We start from the raw sequence: 19,225 nt of genomic DNA, 5'->3' as shown, positions 1-19,225 counted from the left end.
TTCTAAACAGTTCATACATACACATCACTTTTCTTTACACAATGTAACATGTAAACAGACAGAGTGACAATATGTGAATTTTTTTTTTTTTTTTTTGTCCAGTAGAATAATGCCTGAACAGCCCCTTTTTTGTTTATCAGCCTTTGGCTTAAAACTGATGTCAGTCACTAAATCTTTCCTTTCTTTCTCACTCCTCTTACCACCAGCATCTGCCTCAGGAAGTCCCGCAAGGCAACAGAAGGGCATCAAAGACTTCTTTTCAGTGACTGGTGTCATTAGTTCCAGCCCGCACAAATCTGATCAGCCCTGCTCCTCCACCTGTACAAATGGACTCAATGAAGAGGTTTTTCCCAACCAAGAGCCAAAGGTTGTGGAAGAGGAGGAGGAGGACGAGGATGACAATGTCAGCCTGCTAGCACTTGTCTCTCTCTAAGGAGACAAGTGGACCCAAACCATGCCAGCAAAATGTTCCCCACAGTATAACAGAGCCACCAGATCGCCTCACTGTAGGGGTCAAACATTCAGAACTGTACCAGTTTTCCTTAAATTTGTCACCCCTCTGTATACACAGTCTATGGTTTGGACTGGTCAGCCTTCCACCTCTCAACACTGTCGTCCAGTAGGTGGTGATACTGCGCCTTAAAGCTGCTTTGCCAACTGCCAATAGAATTCAAAGAAGAAGAAGCGCCACCCAATCATGTGGCTTCTTCACCAACACAAACTTTACAGCCTTTATTTGTATTTACTTAAATCATGTCTCTAGCTACCTGAAAGCAAAGGTGCTCACTTTTCAACCGATAAATACAATCAGTGTTAGATAGTTGACGTTAGTTGACATTAAGTGAGGCGGCACATTTTTTGGACAGGTTGGTGTAGCATGAACATGAACAAGCTAGTAACAGTCGTTTTTTAACGTTACTAACTAACGTTGGCGCTGAAGGTTCGTTTGTTTTTGCACAAGCAAAGCTAATAAATAATATGAGGACGGCATTTCTGCTAAGTTTTTAACTTTTCCTCGGTAAACAAATTGTGAACTCTTAAGTTACGTGGCTTTGGCATTAAAACACGGATGCAGTGACAACGAAGATGGAGGTGGCTGCTAAAGGTAAACGAAAATAAAGTTATGGCCTCTAACGTTTGTCAAACATTAAGGTATGTGTGAGACAAATAGTTTTAAAATAGCTTACATACTACTCGCTGCGTTTTATGCAAACATACAAGTTAAAGTTGCTAATTTTCCTAGGTTCAAAACGACGATATTTACTTTCCTTTTACAAGTCTGTCCTGGTCAGGATTCAACAGCCTCTGAAACAACATTTGGGTCATAATGATACTCTAAACTCTACTGACATCCACACTGATAAACTTTATGGCCCTGTAGTTGACGTAGCCGCTTGCTACAAGCCAATAAAGTCATGTCAGTTTTGGCAGACAGTTCAAGATGCTTAACATCAGCATGAAAACAATTTATCAACATGGTAAAATCGTTTTAAAGCAAAGTTTAACAATACAGAAATACAACAACCTAAAATGAACACCAAGTTAAGCACACATACAAACAAACAAAAAAAACATAAAAAGTTAAGGTTGTCCAGTCTCACACACTCAAGAAAGAAACTGGTTAGTCATAAGCCTGAGAGAACAGAAAGGTTTTGAGTTTTCTTTTAAACATAAAAAAAGTAATGCCAGATGACCTGAGGGATCTGCTTGGACTGTAGTCAACCATAGAGTTTTGATTGTTAAGAGGAATCCCAGCTGTGGTGGAAAAAAAGAGGAATTAACATCTTAATGTAGGATATGGCTGTCTGCTAAGGACTGAATAGAGTACATTTTCTATTGTGTTTACATGACTAAATGTTGGGTGGGTTTCTAGGGAAGGCCAAGAGGAAGCACCTGAATGCAGAAGATTGTGATGAGCTGGGACGATGTGCAGAAGGCACGTACGCCCTCACCCAGCCCCAAACCATCCACCAGGGGCAGGGCAATCGCAACCCAAACCAGGGGCTTTACCCCAGGACTCCCACCAAGCGACAGAAGTGGGGTAATTTGCAATGAATCCTCTGCTGTCACACCCTTCAACATATTTATGATAAGATGTATTTCTAAACTAACGGTTCATACATACACATCACTTTTCTTTACGCAATGTAACATGTAAACAGACAGAGCGACAATATGTGAATTCCTTCTTCTTTTTTTTTTTGTTCAGTAGAATAATGCCTGAACAGCCCTTTTCTTTTGTTTATCAGCCTTTGGCTTAAAACTGATGTCAGTCACTAAATCTTTTCCTTTCTTACTCACTCCTCTTACCACCAGAATCTGCCTCAGGAAGTCCCGCAAGGCAACAGAAGGGCGTCAAAGACTTCTTTTCAGTGACTGCCGTCATCAGTTCCAGCCCGCACAAATCTGCTCAGCCCTGCTCCTCCACCTGTACAAATGGACTCAAAAGAGAAATTTTTCCCAACCAAGAGCCAAAGGTTGTGGAAGAGGAGGAGCAGGATGAGGATGACGACGTCAGCCTGCTAGCCGCCATGATAGTGCCAGACCCTGAGGAGGAGGAAGAGGAGGAGGAGGATGACGATGTCAGCCTGCTAGCCGCCATGATAGTGCCAGACCCTGAGGAGGAGGAGGAGGAGGAGGAGGATGACGATGTCAGCCTGCTAGCTGCCATGATGGTGCCAGACCCTGAGGAGGAGGAAGAGGTTGACGATTTCAGTCTCTTAGCTGCTGAGACAGTGCAAGAGCCTGAGGCAGAGGAGAAGGAGGTAGACTATTTGGAGGGAATAACAGCAGAGATGTTCGGGGATGATGCGGAATTTGATAAATGTGACGGTGGCATTCACAATGAGCAAGATGAGGTGGAGGCCCTCCCTGACGCCCACTATGGGCTCCTGGGCAGCAGCAGGGCCCTTCTGCGGCCGCAGGGCTGCATAGATGACCTTCCAGAGGAGGTGCTGAGGCAGGTACTGTGGCTCCTCCCTGCCCAGGACCTCTACCGTAACGTCAGCCTCGTCTGCCATCGCTGGAGGAACATCGTCCAGGACACTAAGGTTAAACAGACCACAGAGTTATATCAAGTTATATGTTAGCAGCAAGGTGTGAGAGAGAAGTTGAATAACATTATCTTAGTAGAAAGGATGTAACAAAAGCAGGGCAGTTGTGCACTTTTGTTGATGTGTGTGTGTGTGTGTTCCCTTTTTGCAGTTCGTGCCCTTCAAGAAACAATACTACCGCTACATGATGAGGGAGAAGGACACAGTGGGGGAGGTCTTCTCCATCCTGAAAAGCAGCAGCATAACGGACCCAGCATCGTCACAGCACAGCATACGACACCTTGTTATGTATGTTCACATTTTCTCGTAGAGAAATGGAAATATTCTAGCTACCCTGCATTTACAAAGTCTCATCACAATAAATATCTAACTTTTCACTTTCAAACAACAAAGACATAAAAACCTCTTAAGCAAAACTTCAGACGAAGCTGACCAATTGTAGAAAAAGCAAAGCTGGTTACAACTGGGATCAAATGTAAAGTTGTGGATCATCAGCAAAAGTATGGAAAGGTTGGCACTTGTTGTTGAAATGTTCACTGTGGTAATTATCCTGTCTGTGTAATGTTGTTCAGTGTAATGGCCCAGCATAAGGTCGGTGAGCGTGTGAGACCTGACGACGTCCTGGAGTGTGTTAAGCAACATCGCCTTTTCCCTCAGGCTGAAGCCTCCATCAGATTACGAATTCCTAACGTTCCAAAGTGTATAAACCTTGACATTGAGGTTTGTCTCACACACACAGTCCCCCTCCACTCAAAAATATGTTTTTCTTTCTTCATGGTACCCTTCCAAATGTTTGTAGGATGCTGTCATCATTCTTTCAAGAGCGACCTGTGTATGAACTGAACAGGTTTACAGTTTGTACATGACGTCTACGGAAACTTTAAGGTTTTCACATAATTTGTGTCCGATTCCCAGGGTCCCAACCCGTACGCGGCCATGGCTGTCATACTCATCCTAAGCGAGAGCGTCGGCGACGTGCGGGCCTTGGTGTCGCTGCTCTCCGGCTGCATGTCGTACACCGCCATCACAGAGTACCTCAGCCACATGGCCATGATGTTGCTGGCGATAAAGAGGAGCAACATTCCGATCAGTAACAGGTGAGAGCTGAAAAGTGTCAGCTTCTTTATATTCACTCATCGCGCTCGTCAGCCTTCCCACAAGTTTTTGTCTTCTCTGCCTCCTCCAGGTTGCATTACAACATCTACTATGTGCTTCATCTGATGGAGAACGGGCCCTTCTCTATCGGCTCTCAGAGCGGGTGAGTTGCGAAATTCTTGAAGGGTGAAAGAGTTCAGCACTAAAGACGGTGTTTACACAACTTCTGTCTTTTTGCATACTGTTGTAGGGCTGTGACAAGTAGGACATTGTAACTCGTTGATAAAAATAGAATTTATCATCAACCATTAACCACAGGATTCTCTAAGCACTGATGTTTGTAGAACAGCCAACAGACCGAACAGTACATGTCTGTGTGTTTAGCCTTGTGTTTGTGTGTTTCTACTAGACGGCCTCAGATTCAGCTCACACGTGAGCAGCAGCAGATCCTCGGCCACGACATCCAGCCGGACCATGTGGTCAAGATCATGGCTTTTGCAGGTACATAAGCAACCAACTCTGCTGATGGCACTTCAGCCATCCACATAGTCATCATTTCTTACAACCAAGAGCTCACTTAATAATAATACAATGGAAATAAAAGATGATATCACTATTTGGCCCGGCTCAGACCCAAAGTATTTACATCTGAACAAAAAAACATTAATAATTTTTAGATCTGTAGCCCTCCACCACATGCAAAGCACTATATGTGTGTAATAGGAACACCAGTTTAAGTGTAGAATGGCTGAAACATCACCAGGGGGCATTCTTTCTGTAGATAATTCATTTCAAGACTTTTCGTTTAAAACCCAAATTCTGCATTCTTTCTACCATGTTAAACAGGTTTCATCAGGGCTGTATGTCGGCTCTGAAGTTAATGAAGAATATGTTTAGCAGGTAGTGATGAATATGTGTCCAAAAGTTGTAAATGTTGAGCATAACGTTGTAAACGTTGAGGGTCAGTAGTGAATTTTGTCAGTGCAACTGTTCAGAGCTGAGAGGTCGGTGCTGTCTGCCGCAGGTACAGGGAAGACGACCACGTTGGTGAAGTACGCCGAGCAGCGACCACACCTCCGCTTCCTGTATGTGGCCTTCAACAAGTCAGTGGCCGTCGAGGCGGAGCGCCGCTTCCCCCGCAACGTGCACTGCAAGACTGTCCACTCCTTGGCCTTCAAGGACATCGGGAGGAGGTGAGAATCAAAGTTGCCCCTCGGACCCTCTCAGCGGCAGTCATGGATTTTGAGTTTTGGTGTACAAAGAGAGGTGGCTGTGTGTGGCATGTTTTTTGCTTTATTCAACATTTGCATATTAAATCTGTAATAAACAAAATAAGAAATACTCAACATGCTGTTCAGTATTCATTATAACCAGTCAGAATAACATTCACTTAGGCTTGTTTGCTTCAGTAACCCCTCTTTGTGTTTTTTTTAAGGTATATCAGGTGATTTCCATTTTTAAACCACATCATTTCTTACGCCTCTGTGATCTTCCCCGTTCAGGTACCATTTTATCAAGAAGCTGACCTCTAACCTGAAGCCATTCGCCATCAACTCTGTCCTACCTAAAGGCCGCGGCGGCTTTAGTAAATCCAAAGTCGTGACCACAACTCTCAACACCTTCATGGCTTCAGCGGACGAGACCATCACCACTAGTCATGTCCCGAGTAATGGTGTCGATCCTCTAGAAAAACAGGTACTGTATGAACACATTAATTTATATAGTGACACACAGTCTCAGGACTTACTGCTCTGCTGGATGTCAAATAAAACATGCAGTTTAATTTTGACTCAAAAGACAGATCCCTGGCTTGTAGACTAAATTATGGTGAATGAATGACAAACCTCACTAAAGATTAAATCTTGGCTTCTGTATTTATGGACTTTGTTTTACTAAGTTAACAAATGATATTACAACTCAGAACAAGGAGACACCGCAAAGTAATAATAAGTAAGTAATATTTAAACTGTCCTGTAAACTTCTATTTTTAAATCCCAGCTGTTTGTCCGCGACGCGCAGCACATCTGGAACAAAATGAAAGAACTCGTCAAGACAAACACCGACGCCTACTTCATGACCCACGACGGTACGCCAACTGAAAATAAATGAGATGAACGTCAATAATTCTGTTTATAATAGAAGGAACGCTGCAGGTGCTCAGCAGAACTTTTTCATTCCCAGGTTACCTTAAGTTGTGGCAGCTCCAAAATCCCTCCCTGTCTCACCAATACGACGTCCTTTTCATCGATGAGGCCCAGGACTGCACTCCAGGTGTGTTATGCAGTCCTGCGTGATTTGGGGGAAAAACATAATGATTGTGATTATTATGTTAAACTTTTCTCTCCCTCTCCTCCCAGCCATCATGGACGTGCTGCTGTCTCAGCACTGTGGGAAAATCCTGGTCGGAGATCCTCACCAGCAGATCTACACCTTCAAAGGAGCCGTCAACGCCTTGCACATTGTCGACCACACGCACATCTTCTACCTCACACAGGTACACACACATAGAAGCAATTAAGGTCATTGAATTTCTTATACAGAGGAACCAGGGATGCTCTAAACTACTCTTTTAAAAAAAAAAACCCCTTAAAATTCAAGATCTTGCTTATTGATGTAGCCCACGGCTTCCTCACTCTTTTCATGTTTACGTCACCTGAGGCATAATGGAAACTGTAGAGCCAGAGCTCAAAACATTCATCGCAAATGTGAAAAACAACATGTGATGGAGCAAAGGTATCATGAAAACAACATTATATGGCAGGCCTCCCTGAATCATATAGCAACTGTCTGAAAAACTATCAATAAAGGGAGTGAAAACTGAGTTTCAACAGCTTTGGGTTCAGACAGCTTGAGATGTTGCTGTAATAGCCGTCACTTTTTTCATATAGTCTCAATTTAACCCATATCTTTGGGGCACGCTGTTCTTCATTCTGAATAAGTTTCTCGCAGTAACAGTGAAGGTTTCTCTTGTCTTTGTCCAGAGCTTCCGGTTCGGTGCTGAGATCGCCTATGTCGGTGCCACCATCCTCAAAGTGTGCAAGAAAGTCCAGAAGATTCTAGTAGGAGGAAAGCAGAAAGGTGAATACCGCAATATTTTACCATAAGGTTCCTTAAAAACAGACATGATTTCCTTCCTTGGAAAGATTAAAAATATCGCATTTCCCTTTTTTTTTTTTTTTTTTTCTTTTGTTGACATGTCTGTGTGTGCAACAGGCGGCGTGTGCGGCGAGACCGCAGACAAGGTCGCAGCGGCTTTGAGGATGGGTGTGAGTCCTTGCCGGGGGAAGACGGCCATCCTGTCCAGATGTAATTCCAGCGTGTTCACCCAAGCAGTGCAGCTGACCGATGCCAACCCCCACTGCCGCCTCCACTACATAGGAGTGAGTGTACACACACATATATGGAAAGAAGTAGTAGCAAGCATATTTTACATTATGAAGATATGTCAAATTAAAGGAAAAGTACAGAGTGACAGAAAATAGTTAGGATGGGTATATAGTATAACAATATTATAGGATGCAGAGTATAAATTCCTGTAAAATAAAGAGGTTCTAATTCTAACAGGATGATGAATTGCTTTCTGTCAAGTGTCAAAAAGCACTAAACAGCCTGTCTGACTATACACGTTCTCTGTCAGGTTGGTAAATGTGCCCACTGCAGGGCTGCGTAGAAAAGAAATGAAAGCATTTTTAAATGATGAAGTTATGATGAAGGGTTCAGTCTTATTACAGCTAACTTTTCTTCATTTTCTCTCTTCATTTAAAGGCAGTAGAAGGCATTTAAAGCTTGTAAGAAGCGATTAATTTTTGTAAAAGTTGGCTTATTGATCAGGCACTTACAGGTCTACCTCTTCCTACAGGGTGTCACAAGTATCGGCCTAAACAGGATCCTGGACATCTGGCAGCTGATGCAAGGAGCAGACCAACAACGAAGACGTGAGTTTCCTACCAACGCACACCTTTAGCCTGTGATGTATTTGTTTTAAATAAACCGACCTTTTTGACGGGGATGTTGAATTTGCTCCGCCGCAGCCATCAAGGATCCTCTCATCCGCTCCTTTGCGAGAAAAAGTCGGAACGCCTTCTGGGCCCTGAAGAAGTACGCCGAGCAGACAGAGGATCACGAGCTGGAGGGCAAACTCAACACCGTAGAAAAATACGGAAGTCGCATCCCCAAACTGGTGACATGCCTGGACAAATGCTTTGAAAGTGACATGTACAAAGCAGGTATGCACAAGAAGGCTGAAAAAAAATGAATGATGTAAATGAAGGCCTCATCAAAGTATCGGTTGTACGTGACAAAGTGACAAACATCAAAAATATAACGTAAAGTACGATAAAATTAAATTAAAATGAGAACAAACAATTAGTGTAGTGTTTCTGTCTCAGTAGTAGTTACTGAGCGTGACTCATTGTGTTGTAATGTTTGCCAGTATTTGGTTCCTTTTATTTCATATTTAAACATGAGTCATGTACTAACAGAAGAATAGAATAAATAATGTGGTTTTCCTGTTTCTGCCCTTTCATAATTTCAGGTTTTTTTTATAGTTTAACATCTGCATGAATACTAAATTCACTAAAATTTAGTGGAATTGCGTTCCAGTTTGGAAATTACTGGATTTTTTTTTTTGAAATCTGTTGCATATTTGTAAAGCTTTACTTATTTTGCATCAATATGTGAAGTTTTTCAGTTGTTGTATGCAGTTTTATGCTGCACTCTCACTCTTGCCAACGTTTGCTGCTTTGTTCCAGACTTTATACTCGGAACAGTCCACAAGGCTAAAGGTCTGGAGTTCGACACCGTGATGGTCACCGATGACTTTGCCAAGGTGCCGTCCGCCAGGCACGAGCTACACCACTATCCCGCCTTCTCATTTTGTGGGTGTTTATTTGGATAAACCTTTCTTTTATTTTTTTACATATATTTTACATTATAGGTTTTTGTATATAGCTATGCTTTCCTGTTTGTCCGTTGATTAGTAGTTAACTTTGAACGCAGATATTACAATATTTTTGACTGTAGATAGCTCTTCTGGGAAGCAAACCTTTAGCTCTTATATTTATTTCTCTTTCCTGCTCAGCTAAATTCCCAGACGATGAGTGGAACCTGCTGTATGTGGCGGTGACTCGTGCTAAGACCTCGCTGATCATCACTAAGAACATCCGCCACATCCTCACAGTGGCTGGGGTAGGACATAACCAAGCAATGCACCTTACTTCTGTGCATTGCCACTACATATTAAGTCATATCTTGTCATATCTTGTCCTCCTGATATCATCGACCACTTCCGTCACTTGGTTTTCCTCAGAACTCTTATCACACATATGGGCAGACAACATAAGTTTAGAACATCCTCTGCTCAGAATCAATGACGTTTTTGAGCAGTTTCACTTCCTGCATTCTCTAAACTTCTTTAAAATTGGTGTCAAGACTATGTAGGTGGCTGTTGTTGTCCAATTTCAAATGTATAGGTGGTGTCAAGTGTTTTAAGTGCTTGTAATGGAATTTCTTTGAAGTCGGTAATAGGTCAGTTCTTTCGGAAATGGTAGGAAATTTTACAGTTGGGCCATTTTGCGGTATTACATCATTACTGGGAAAAATATCTTTATAAGCCAGGAAAGAACAAAATAAACAAAAAGAACAAAACCCCGCCACCCCAACTATGACCTGTTTCAACCTATCGCAGCCTCAAGGCCTGGACCAGAAGTCTCCAGGACAGCTTTTTCCACCAGGCCACCAGGCTTGTGAACAGCGGATACAGACGGCCTGCAGCCTGCCTGATGTCACAAACACATACATAAGCACATATATTTGTCCATACACATATAGATATTTATTTATATATTTTAAGTAGGGCACATGCACTTTAGTTTCCTTACTGCATTGTTTGAGGAGCTGAAACCTAAGATTTGTACTCTCTCGTACTTGTGTAATGGGATGTGGCAATAAGGAACTTGAAAATGTTTAGCTTAATGGAATTCTTTTATTTCAGGAAATGCTTGGGGGAAAACGTAATGTTGTCAGAGATCAAAATTCCAGTGTATCTGCAGTAGAAGCAGAAGTCAAACATAATTTGCTGTGTAGGCTTTTAGGATTTCTAAATGGAGATGTATTATGTGCTTTTAGAAGGAGCTGAATTGTTGGCAGTCTAAATCACAAGGTTGCTTCCAGTTCCTTCCAAGCTGCTTACAATGTTATCAGTGACCTATATAAATACGACCCAGCTGGTGTCCTACAGCTAACTGATGTATGACATCCAAAGAGCAAATGTGTTTAATCACTCAATCATTGGTATTTTTGCACCTTGACAGGTGACAAGACTCTCCTCAAGACTCTCTCCTAACATGCTTACCTTCTTAGTTTAGCATTTACTAATTGGCACTAAATTCGAAGTACAGCTGTACAAGTTTTCAGGGCACTCCATCCAACATTTCATTCAAAACCACAAATTTTAAGGTCATTGTGACGCCAGAGGGACCAGAAATGTTTGTACAACATTCTATGACGAGGGACTAACAGGCAGGCTTTTCCATCTCTCCCACTGCTGTAGGAGCCACAGTTTAGCTGCTGCTGCAGTGCTTCTTTCAAGGCGTAATCCTCCATCAAACACATCTGGCAATGTTTGCTTTTTGCAGTTTTTCCCATGAGAACTTTTGTTGTTTGAAACTCTGAATAATCCTAGTGTTGCAAATTTCCAAACTTCTCCTCTATTTGTAAATTCCTCACAGATGTGAAGTGGAAGGGGATTGCTAGTGCCCATTAAATATATACGGTATGTTTATGATGAAAACGAGCCACACAGAATGAATTCCTGTCTGGACAACAAGCTGACGTGTTGGTGAGCGATCCGTTAGTTAACTTTAATCCAGGTTAACCACTCTGGTACTATGTTAGAATTCTTTGTTTTATTGGAGATGCAGTTTTTCCTCACAAAGTACTACAGTATATTCAGTCATCCATCTCACATTGCTGTTAATGAATTTCATCATCTTGTGCTTTCTGTGGGATCAAATGGAAACATCTCTTGGGTATCCTGATGGAGAGGAACCCATTTGGACCAACACACACAGTCCTAATGGACCTTTTTCAATGAAGACATGTCACAATAAGGAAAGCACAGCTGTAATAAAATGAACGATGGGTTAATTCCATTTAGTTGCTTCAGTGTCAGGCACCTGTTATTGACTTTATTCAGACCTCACATATAATTAGCCAACCTGATGTGTATCTGTATAGGCTAGGAGGCTAGTCAATGCATTCTCTATTGTGACCCATGTGCTGCAATTTTGTGTTAGTTAACAAGGATTTTTTTCCCTTGTTAGTTCACAAGAATGTTATAACAAATTATTTTTCATGTTATTATGACCTATTTTATCCTTATCACTACTGTAGACAGCTCTGTCTACCTAAGCTGTCAGCATTTGTGTGTTTTGGCCCGTGTCTTATCATGGAAATATTTGCACGGCTCCAGCAACATTGTTAACATTGTTACTTGTTGAAGCAATTATTGTCACTGTACAGTCTATCACACAGTGACATTATATATAATAAGTGAGAACAACCCCCCGCCCCACCCCCCCCCCAGGACTTCCTCTCACAGTCCATCCATGTGGAGTGAACATTAAGGCGGGCATGAGGACCTCCTCCTGTAACTCAGCCTGACAGTTCTTTCTCACACCCACCATACTCTGCCACTGGGAAACATCTGGGGTATGATTCAATTCTGAGAAAGTGTGTTCTTAAACCACACCCTTCAACGGGACTAGCTGGGGCCCACCATCTCAGACTGTTGCCCTCAAAAACTTCCTCGCAAAGACAGAAAACCATTTCTCATACGAAATAAATATCTGAAATATGTTCTGCATGTTCGCATTAACTAGGATTTTATTTTGAAAAGAGATTGGCTGTGTTCTTCCAGTATATGTTGCTCTAACATTGAACACTTTTGTTAATATAAAACATAACCTTGTGTGGGCACCACTTCCCTTTTTGGTTAGAATATGTTAGTCTCAGGAGGAAGCACTAACCCTTATTCAATTTAATCAACGAATCAGTCTCATAACCATAAGTTCTTGTCCCAAACAGTGACCTCAATTTCCTTTTCTCAAAGAAAACAACAATACCTTCTTATGATAAATGCAGACATTTATTAATAGCTAAACATCTTGAGGATACATGATAAAGCACAAGATAATAAATAAGAAGAATAATAAGGCCTATACATGATAATAAAAATAAAATAATAAAGAAAATGGTTCGAAGTGTGTGACTCGAGGCTAACGTATTGCAACATGGAACGCTAATTCAACTTCTCTAAAGAATTTATCTTTTAATTTTAACATTATTCGACATCAACCCTTGATCACAAAGCCACGCTAGGCACTACTGTTGACGAGTTTCGTTACTGCACAGATGTCACGTCTGCAGGTCTGGGTTTGTGGTGGTTCAGCTGTAGTTAGCTGTAAGTTACAACTCAGTGCGTTCTGGCCTGGTTCGGGTCTTTGCGGTGCAGCGGTGGTGAACCGCCAGCGGAGAGGAGTCAAGACGTTTCAGGCTGCTCTGAAAGAGTCTTTGCGGTTCAACTCCTGGTGTGACTGACTGCTGTCAGCAAGCCTGCCGAGTTCCAGTTTCATGTGTCGCTATCTGCTTCCAGAGTGAAGTTTCAGTCTGAGTAGGGGATTCAGGCTTTGGTTGGCTTCTTGTTATCAAGTTTAATCTGACTACACTCAAATCTTCAGTGGCGTAAACTTGTTTCAATAAAACATGCATATACTTGGTTGAAAAACAACTAAAAGAGACGTCTTAATAAGAATTGTTTTGGAAAAATCCCTCTGAGGCTTATTTTATAAATTTGAAAAAGATAGGCTGAGTCTTGGGTGTGTTTTAAATGTTTTCATGCCAAATTGTCGATGAATATTTAATTCCTTTGTTCTGGACTTTTAAGGTGTGGTGTTCTTTTTAACCCAGCCTTATTTCTCTTGCACCAAATCCCACCATCTTTAAGACACTTTATTGCATTTTTATTCTTTTTCATGATTGATTATGTCTGTTACTTAAGAATTTTAGCTGTGTTTCCTTTTCAAGCTGTTCTTGTCCTCTCTTTTAATGCAATGCACTGTTTTCCATTTTTCTTGTTTGCCTTCTTTTATTCTATGCATGAATTCCTGTTTCATGTTCTTAACGTCTCTCTTTTGCTTTTTTACCTCTTTAATGTGAAGCAACACAAAGCATGCAAAAAAGTTATTATTATTATTACTATTACTTCAACTTGAGGTGGTGAATAACTTTCTTACACTGGGGAATTAGGTCCTGAGTTTTAAACACAAATTCACACTTCAGTCACTATCTCTGAATATTTCATGTACCATATATTGCAAAACCATTCAGAAAAACAGTTCAACATTAAACATTCATTTTGTAATAAGTCCATTCTTCTATCAACATATCAAACATTAACCTTCATATTACCACTTCTCATGATGTCTACACATCCGACCTTCGTTGATTCAACTTTCTCAAACCATCTACACTGAGATAATAATAATAATAATAATAATCTCTACAAAAAGTAGGTTCCTTGCGCTTGGGCCCTAATTAATATCTCCCCAACAGATAATCACACAACTGTTACAGTTATACCATTCTTCATGTATTTACATGATGAATAACATCACATAACTTGGCTATTTGAAGGGAGACTCAATGTCCATGTCTTCCAGGAATGTGGGTTAGAGTTTATGGCCCTGGCCCAGAAGATGGGAATTTTCTGTCCATGTGTATTGAGTCGATGATACTTTCTCATGGTTCAAAAGACCCCAAAGGTCAATTATGCTTTAATTAATTTTTGGTCCGAATTGGTCTCTCAGGAGGTCTGTTCAGTTTCCACTCTGTCAGTGTTTGATTTTTGGGTAGTATCCTGATAACAAACACCCACTGGGCAAAGAGGTCAGTTCGGGGTCCAGGGGTGAGGCACTCTCCATATCTCTTTCACTCACTCTCGTTCACTCACCCTTCTTAATTTGAGATGAAAGAAATGCTATTTTATCCATGGAATTGAAGAAAAGGCTGTAGTGTCCTACAACATTGTAATGGAGAAACTACAACCTCCTGTCATCTCCAGGAATACTTCCTGAAGTCAGAGATGCCCAGCTCCCTGGTGAAGGTGGGAGAGCCTCTCCCATGCTCCATTGGAAACTGTCCCAACTGCATCACTCCCGGCTCATCTTTCATCATGTGCAGAAAACGGATGAAATGTGTAAGAACAAGAATGCTTCACCTATTGTCATTTGTTTAGTCTCTCAGTAGTGAATACTGTAGTATGGATTTTGTCATTGACATAGAAGATTATGATGGACATAAAATAAATCTAAAAATCAAACAGAATTTTTGCAGAAGTTTTAAAGTGTCTCTCTTTCATCTGTGTTCAGACCGATGGTGTGTCTGAAGGCGGCCCGCTGTGCGAGAGGTGTGTGTGGACACGAATCGGGCCAACTGCCTTCCTCATGACAGACGACGTGCTCTCAATGGCTGAAATACCAGAAAGGCTTGGCTGGCCAGACCGGCGAGCCTGGCCAAACTTGCCGCGCTGCGTAATTCCCCCGGTACCGCTCTGACGCTGCTTAAATCCAAGGTTCTAAAATAAATCCACCTCGGTTTTTCCCCGGAGAAGGAGTTGACTTGGACATGAGCATTAAGAAAAAATGTTTGGTCATCCAGAGACACTGAAAACGGACTGAAAACAATTTTTGAAAAGATGTTTTTAGTTTTCTTTGTAACAGATGAGTGCTCAGTGATTACCGACTGTGTTTTGTATTTTAATTTATTTGTAATTTTCCCTGTATGCACCTTGTTGTAATATTGAAGTGAGATGCCCTTAAGAAAAGCAATTAACAGCCATCTGCTCCTAGCGGCCATCAGCAGAGGACTGAGGCTTAACTGGAGAGCTCAGTGTGAAGCAGTATTTTTGCCTCATACAAGAGGCCTGGCTGTAAAAGGCTCAAACACTAATAAATTTAAAAAAAAAAAAAAAAAAAAAAGCAGATTTGTTTACTTTAACTTAAAACAAAACATTTTGTGAGCGTCTTTCTTTTTTTATTCAGATGTGATAGAAGTCAGGATTTTAATGACAGTAGAATACTTACATATGTTTTTCGGTGGTATGTTGTTAAACGTGTATGATAACAGAAAACTAGCTAACAAGACAAAAGTTCACTTTATTTCACCATGATTACATAAAACTATCACTGATAAGCAATTCCCTTCTGGTAATGGAAGGACTGCACGAGTTTGGAGTAGTTTAGCATTTACAATATGCAACTTTGTAAGGCACACAATCAACAAATGACTGCACTGTTTATTTCCTTGCTGCCAAATTGCCGCTATCAGTAAACCATCTTGAAAACACTGCAATGTCTGAAATAACATTTCAACTAACCCCATGGTTAGACAGCAAATGTAGCATGATCAGCAGAGCAGCAGCAGCAGCGAGCGTGCCGTCTGTGTGTCTACACTGGAGGTGGTCAGGTGCAATATCGAGCATAGGTCACCCACATAGTGGAAATGCTCAGAGCACAATACACACGACTATAGTGATGCACATAAAATGGAGGAAAATAGACTTGAAGCATTTAATGAACGCTTCAGGTTGCAGTTATGCCCGTGAGATGTGAGCCTGTGCAGAAAGGTGCATACATTGAAATGAGAGAGTATCTGTTGCGCATGAAAAACAAGTCTGACACGCTTGATGTCTAGACACGGGGTAAAGCTAAAATGCCACAAAAGCCTTTTAGCACATTTGACAAAAATGAAAATGAATTATTAAATATTGGGAGCAACAGAAAGTATGGGAAACAATTACAGGATATTAATCAGGGATGAAGTATAATTTGCATTGCCTAAAAGAACTGTTAACCCATGACATATTTCATGAGTGAGGTCTATAAATATATGACGATAAAAGATTAAATTGTTATAAATACCTTATTTAGGTGGAAAGAATCCATTAACATAATAATCTTGTGGAACGATGTATTTTGAGTTATCTATAATTGAACTACAGATGTCTCCACATGTGTTTGGGATATTGTCAATGTAGATTTTGTAATGATGAAGAGGAATCAGTTCCCTTTCAGTCGACTCACTCTGTACAACACATATAGTATGGGATATCACACCCCGTGTACCTGACTGCAGTAACCTCTACTCACGCCTAAGATGATTGGTAGTGATGTACGTACGTGAGGCTCCACCTGCACATATGTAAATCTGTCGCTACAGTTATCCTTCAGTTCTTAAGTTCTTCGCCTCGCTAAAAACACCTCTACTGAGTAAGGCTAGCTAGCTACAGCTAATTAGTTCTGTTTCTTTAATAGGCAACTGCAAGCATGAAGTTAGCTTAGCAGCACCTGTTGGTGTTAGCCTCCGCCTACCAGAGGAGCACTAATTTCAGGTGCGTTTCATCCATGGTATGGTCATCAAGTCTTCTGTCTGCCCCTGTCCTCAGGGGTGTGGCTTCTTTTTACACGAAAAAGACCAGCATGAGGCATGTACCGTCCGTCTAGGGATTGTCCACACCAGGAGAGTGATGACTGAGCTTGAGTCCTGTGCGTCTTGTCGCCAGCTCCAGTGCTTAAACCTGGAGAGGTGGGTTTTTCCCAGCAATTGGAGCAGAAATTGCTGGGAAAAACAACCGCCCTCCTCTCTGAGTCAAGAAACCCAGGTTTGTCTAAGTCCAATGGGGAGGAGTTTTTGGTCGAAGTACCCACAATTGGGCTGACCACATGGAATATGCTGAGGGGTTAGCTGAGTATGAGCTGGAGCCCTCAAATAGTGCTAGCCAGCTGACAGTGCGCTGGTACCTCTTCTCAACAAGGTCAGAGTTGCCATGAATTACGTCCTTTACATGTCCCGCTGTGCAGTGCTCTCCCGGGGCAGAGGAATGGCATCTACAGTCGTGGCACAAAGGCATCTGTGGCTGGCTGACTCCAATGTTCCACACTCCTAGCTCTGGGACAGAGTGGAGAGGAGTTCCAGCAGCAGGGAGACACTGCTGCCCCTCATCTGTTGCTGCCCAAGAGGCAGCTTCCATGTTCTGTTCAGGGGTTCAGTACCAAAAGGCATTTCACTCCCCTAACACTGTCTCCCAAGCACACAAATGTTGCCTCAGGTTGTAGCCCCCAGTTTGGGTGTTAAATGTTTCTCAGGTAAGGTGACCACAGCAACTGTTCCCAATGTTTTTTGTTTTTGTAGTCAAGACACTGCAAATCAAATGGACCAAGGTAGACTGGTGATGTCATTCCCTTCCAGCACGCCAGAGAGAGACAGTGCTGCACATCAGTCAGCTAGCAGTTCACCTCCCTCAATGGCGGAGAGAAGTGGCAGCAGGGGTACTGAGGGAGGAAATTCACACTCTAAATGAAAACCTTATGAGTTGCTCCCACTGCGGAGAACAAAGGTTTGTATAAACATTATTTTGTTCCAAAGAAAGGGGCAGGGCTTTGTCCTATTCCAGACCTGCAGTTGTTAAACAAATAACTATGAACTTACAGATTCAAAATGCTAATACTTAGACCAGAAGATTGGTTTGCAACAATCAATCTCACAGACGCTTACTTTCATGTAGAGACATACCCTGACCACAAGCAGTTTCTAAGGTTTGCATTCAAGGGCATGGCCTAAGAATACCTGGTGCTGCCGTTCGGCTTGCCACTTGCCCCCTGTACCTTCACCAAATGTTTCAGGGCAGCATTAACTCCCCTCTGGGAGAGAGGCGTTTGCACATTAGCTTATTTGGATGATTGGGCTCTGATAGCGAGTACCAACGAGCAGGCACTGGCACAGCTGTTGCTAGTTCTGTTGCATATTCAACCACTGGGCTTTTCAATGAATTTACAGAAAAGTTTGCTAACCCTGAGTCAGCAGTTTTCATTCCTCGGTTTGGAAACATATTCTGTTTCCAGCGGAGCACATCTGTCAGAGCACAGAGTGGTTGTGTTTCGCCGCTGCCTTTCTAAATTTCAGTTTCCGGATGATTTTACAGCCGATAGGCATGATGGCATCTATAATCCCTGTGACTTGATCTTACCAGCTGTGTACACTGTGTCTCCTCCAGAGAAGGCTAATCATAATTCCTTCTTGCATTTTGGTTTTTCTTCCTTGGAAGGAACCCAGTTTACCAGTCTTTTCACAGGGTGGTGTTCAAACATGCCTCTCCTTCATAAATGAGCAGGGAGGGACCCATTCACTTCCCCTGATAAAACTATCTTGCACTCTATTGCTGTGGTGCAGTGTTGATATTCGGATGCTTTAGTGCACCTGTGGCCTAACATGCTCCTGTATGCATTTCCCCCAGTGGAAATGATATTGCATGTTCTGGAGAGGATGCAATGATCACATAAATAAAACTTAAATGATACCATTTTGGTAGTGAAAGGACAGTACACATTTGCAATAGTTTTGATTTGCATTTATAATATTCAACTTTTTTAGGCAGACCATCCACTAATGGCTGCAATGATGTTTACTGAATTCAACTACTTGCTGCCAAACAGCTGCTACCAATCAGCCCTGGCCTCTTGGGAACACTCTGAACTGCTTTTCTAATGGTGGTCAAAAGCCACAGAAACAGCACATTTGACAAAAGTGAGAATGAATGATTAAATATTAAAATATCAAGTCATGCTCATCCATGGCAAACTATTTGATGCTGGCAACTAACTATCTCTAATACAACTGAAACAGAAAAAAAAAAATGAAAGAGTTATGAGGAAAAGAATAACAGGAAATCTGTTGTCCAGAGTTGTTGAATTTTGTTGATGTTTGGAACTGTAGAAGTCAAAGAATTTCATTCCAAGTGTTATCTAGGAGATAGCCAACATCTGGAGATGGTAAAAAAAAAAAAAACTTACTCCTTTATAAAGTGCTTACACAGTTTTGGCATGACTGCTGATTCATTGGAGTCATTGACTGTGTGAGGTCCTTCATTTGCAGTGTTTTATAAATATTTATCAATTAAATAATTGTATTATTTAAATATTTATACAGATTTTTTACTTTTTAGACTGCGGAGAGCGACAGGA

The 19,225-nt window shown here is 41.7% G+C and overlaps 1 protein-coding gene across 1 annotated transcript; it reads left to right on the top strand.

The window, feature by feature from the left end:
* Window positions 1-693: 693 nt before the first annotated feature.
* fbxo18 (F-box DNA helicase 1) lies at window positions 694-15,361 on the top strand. The gene is made up of 21 exons (XM_067581792.1): window positions 694-1,105; window positions 1,874-2,041; window positions 2,317-3,050; window positions 3,205-3,341; window positions 3,626-3,773; window positions 3,969-4,150; window positions 4,240-4,311; window positions 4,558-4,649; window positions 5,173-5,341; window positions 5,651-5,843; window positions 6,147-6,234; window positions 6,330-6,419; window positions 6,506-6,642; window positions 7,130-7,226; window positions 7,362-7,528; window positions 8,008-8,083; window positions 8,180-8,374; window positions 8,900-9,025; window positions 9,229-9,335; window positions 14,269-14,403; window positions 14,576-15,361. The coding sequence occupies exons 1-21, from the start codon at window positions 1,087-1,089 to the stop codon at window positions 14,759-14,761; spliced, it is 3,318 nt and encodes a 1,105-aa protein (XP_067437893.1). The 5' UTR covers window positions 694-1,086; the 3' UTR covers window positions 14,762-15,361.
* The last annotated feature ends 3,864 nt before the right edge of the window (window positions 15,362-19,225 follow it).

Source organism: Thunnus thynnus, chromosome 23 (genome assembly GCF_963924715.1).
Source record: "Thunnus thynnus chromosome 23, fThuThy2.1, whole genome shotgun sequence".
Lineage (NCBI taxonomy): Eukaryota > Metazoa > Chordata > Actinopteri > Scombriformes > Scombridae > Thunnus > Thunnus thynnus.
Note: the sequence above shows the minus strand (reverse complement) of the source record. Positions and strands in the feature narration are given on the sequence as shown.

Excerpts from the sequence above, each read along its gene's own strand:
- fbxo18 (XM_067581792.1), top strand. Across the intron at positions 3,051-3,204 it reads ACATCGTCCAGGACACTAAG|TTCGTGCCCTTCAAGAAACA; the intron begins GTTAAACAGACC and ends CCCTTTTTGCAG. Across the intron at positions 4,650-5,172 it reads CAAGATCATGGCTTTTGCAG|GTACAGGGAAGACGACCACG; the intron begins GTACATAAGCAA and ends TGTCTGCCGCAG.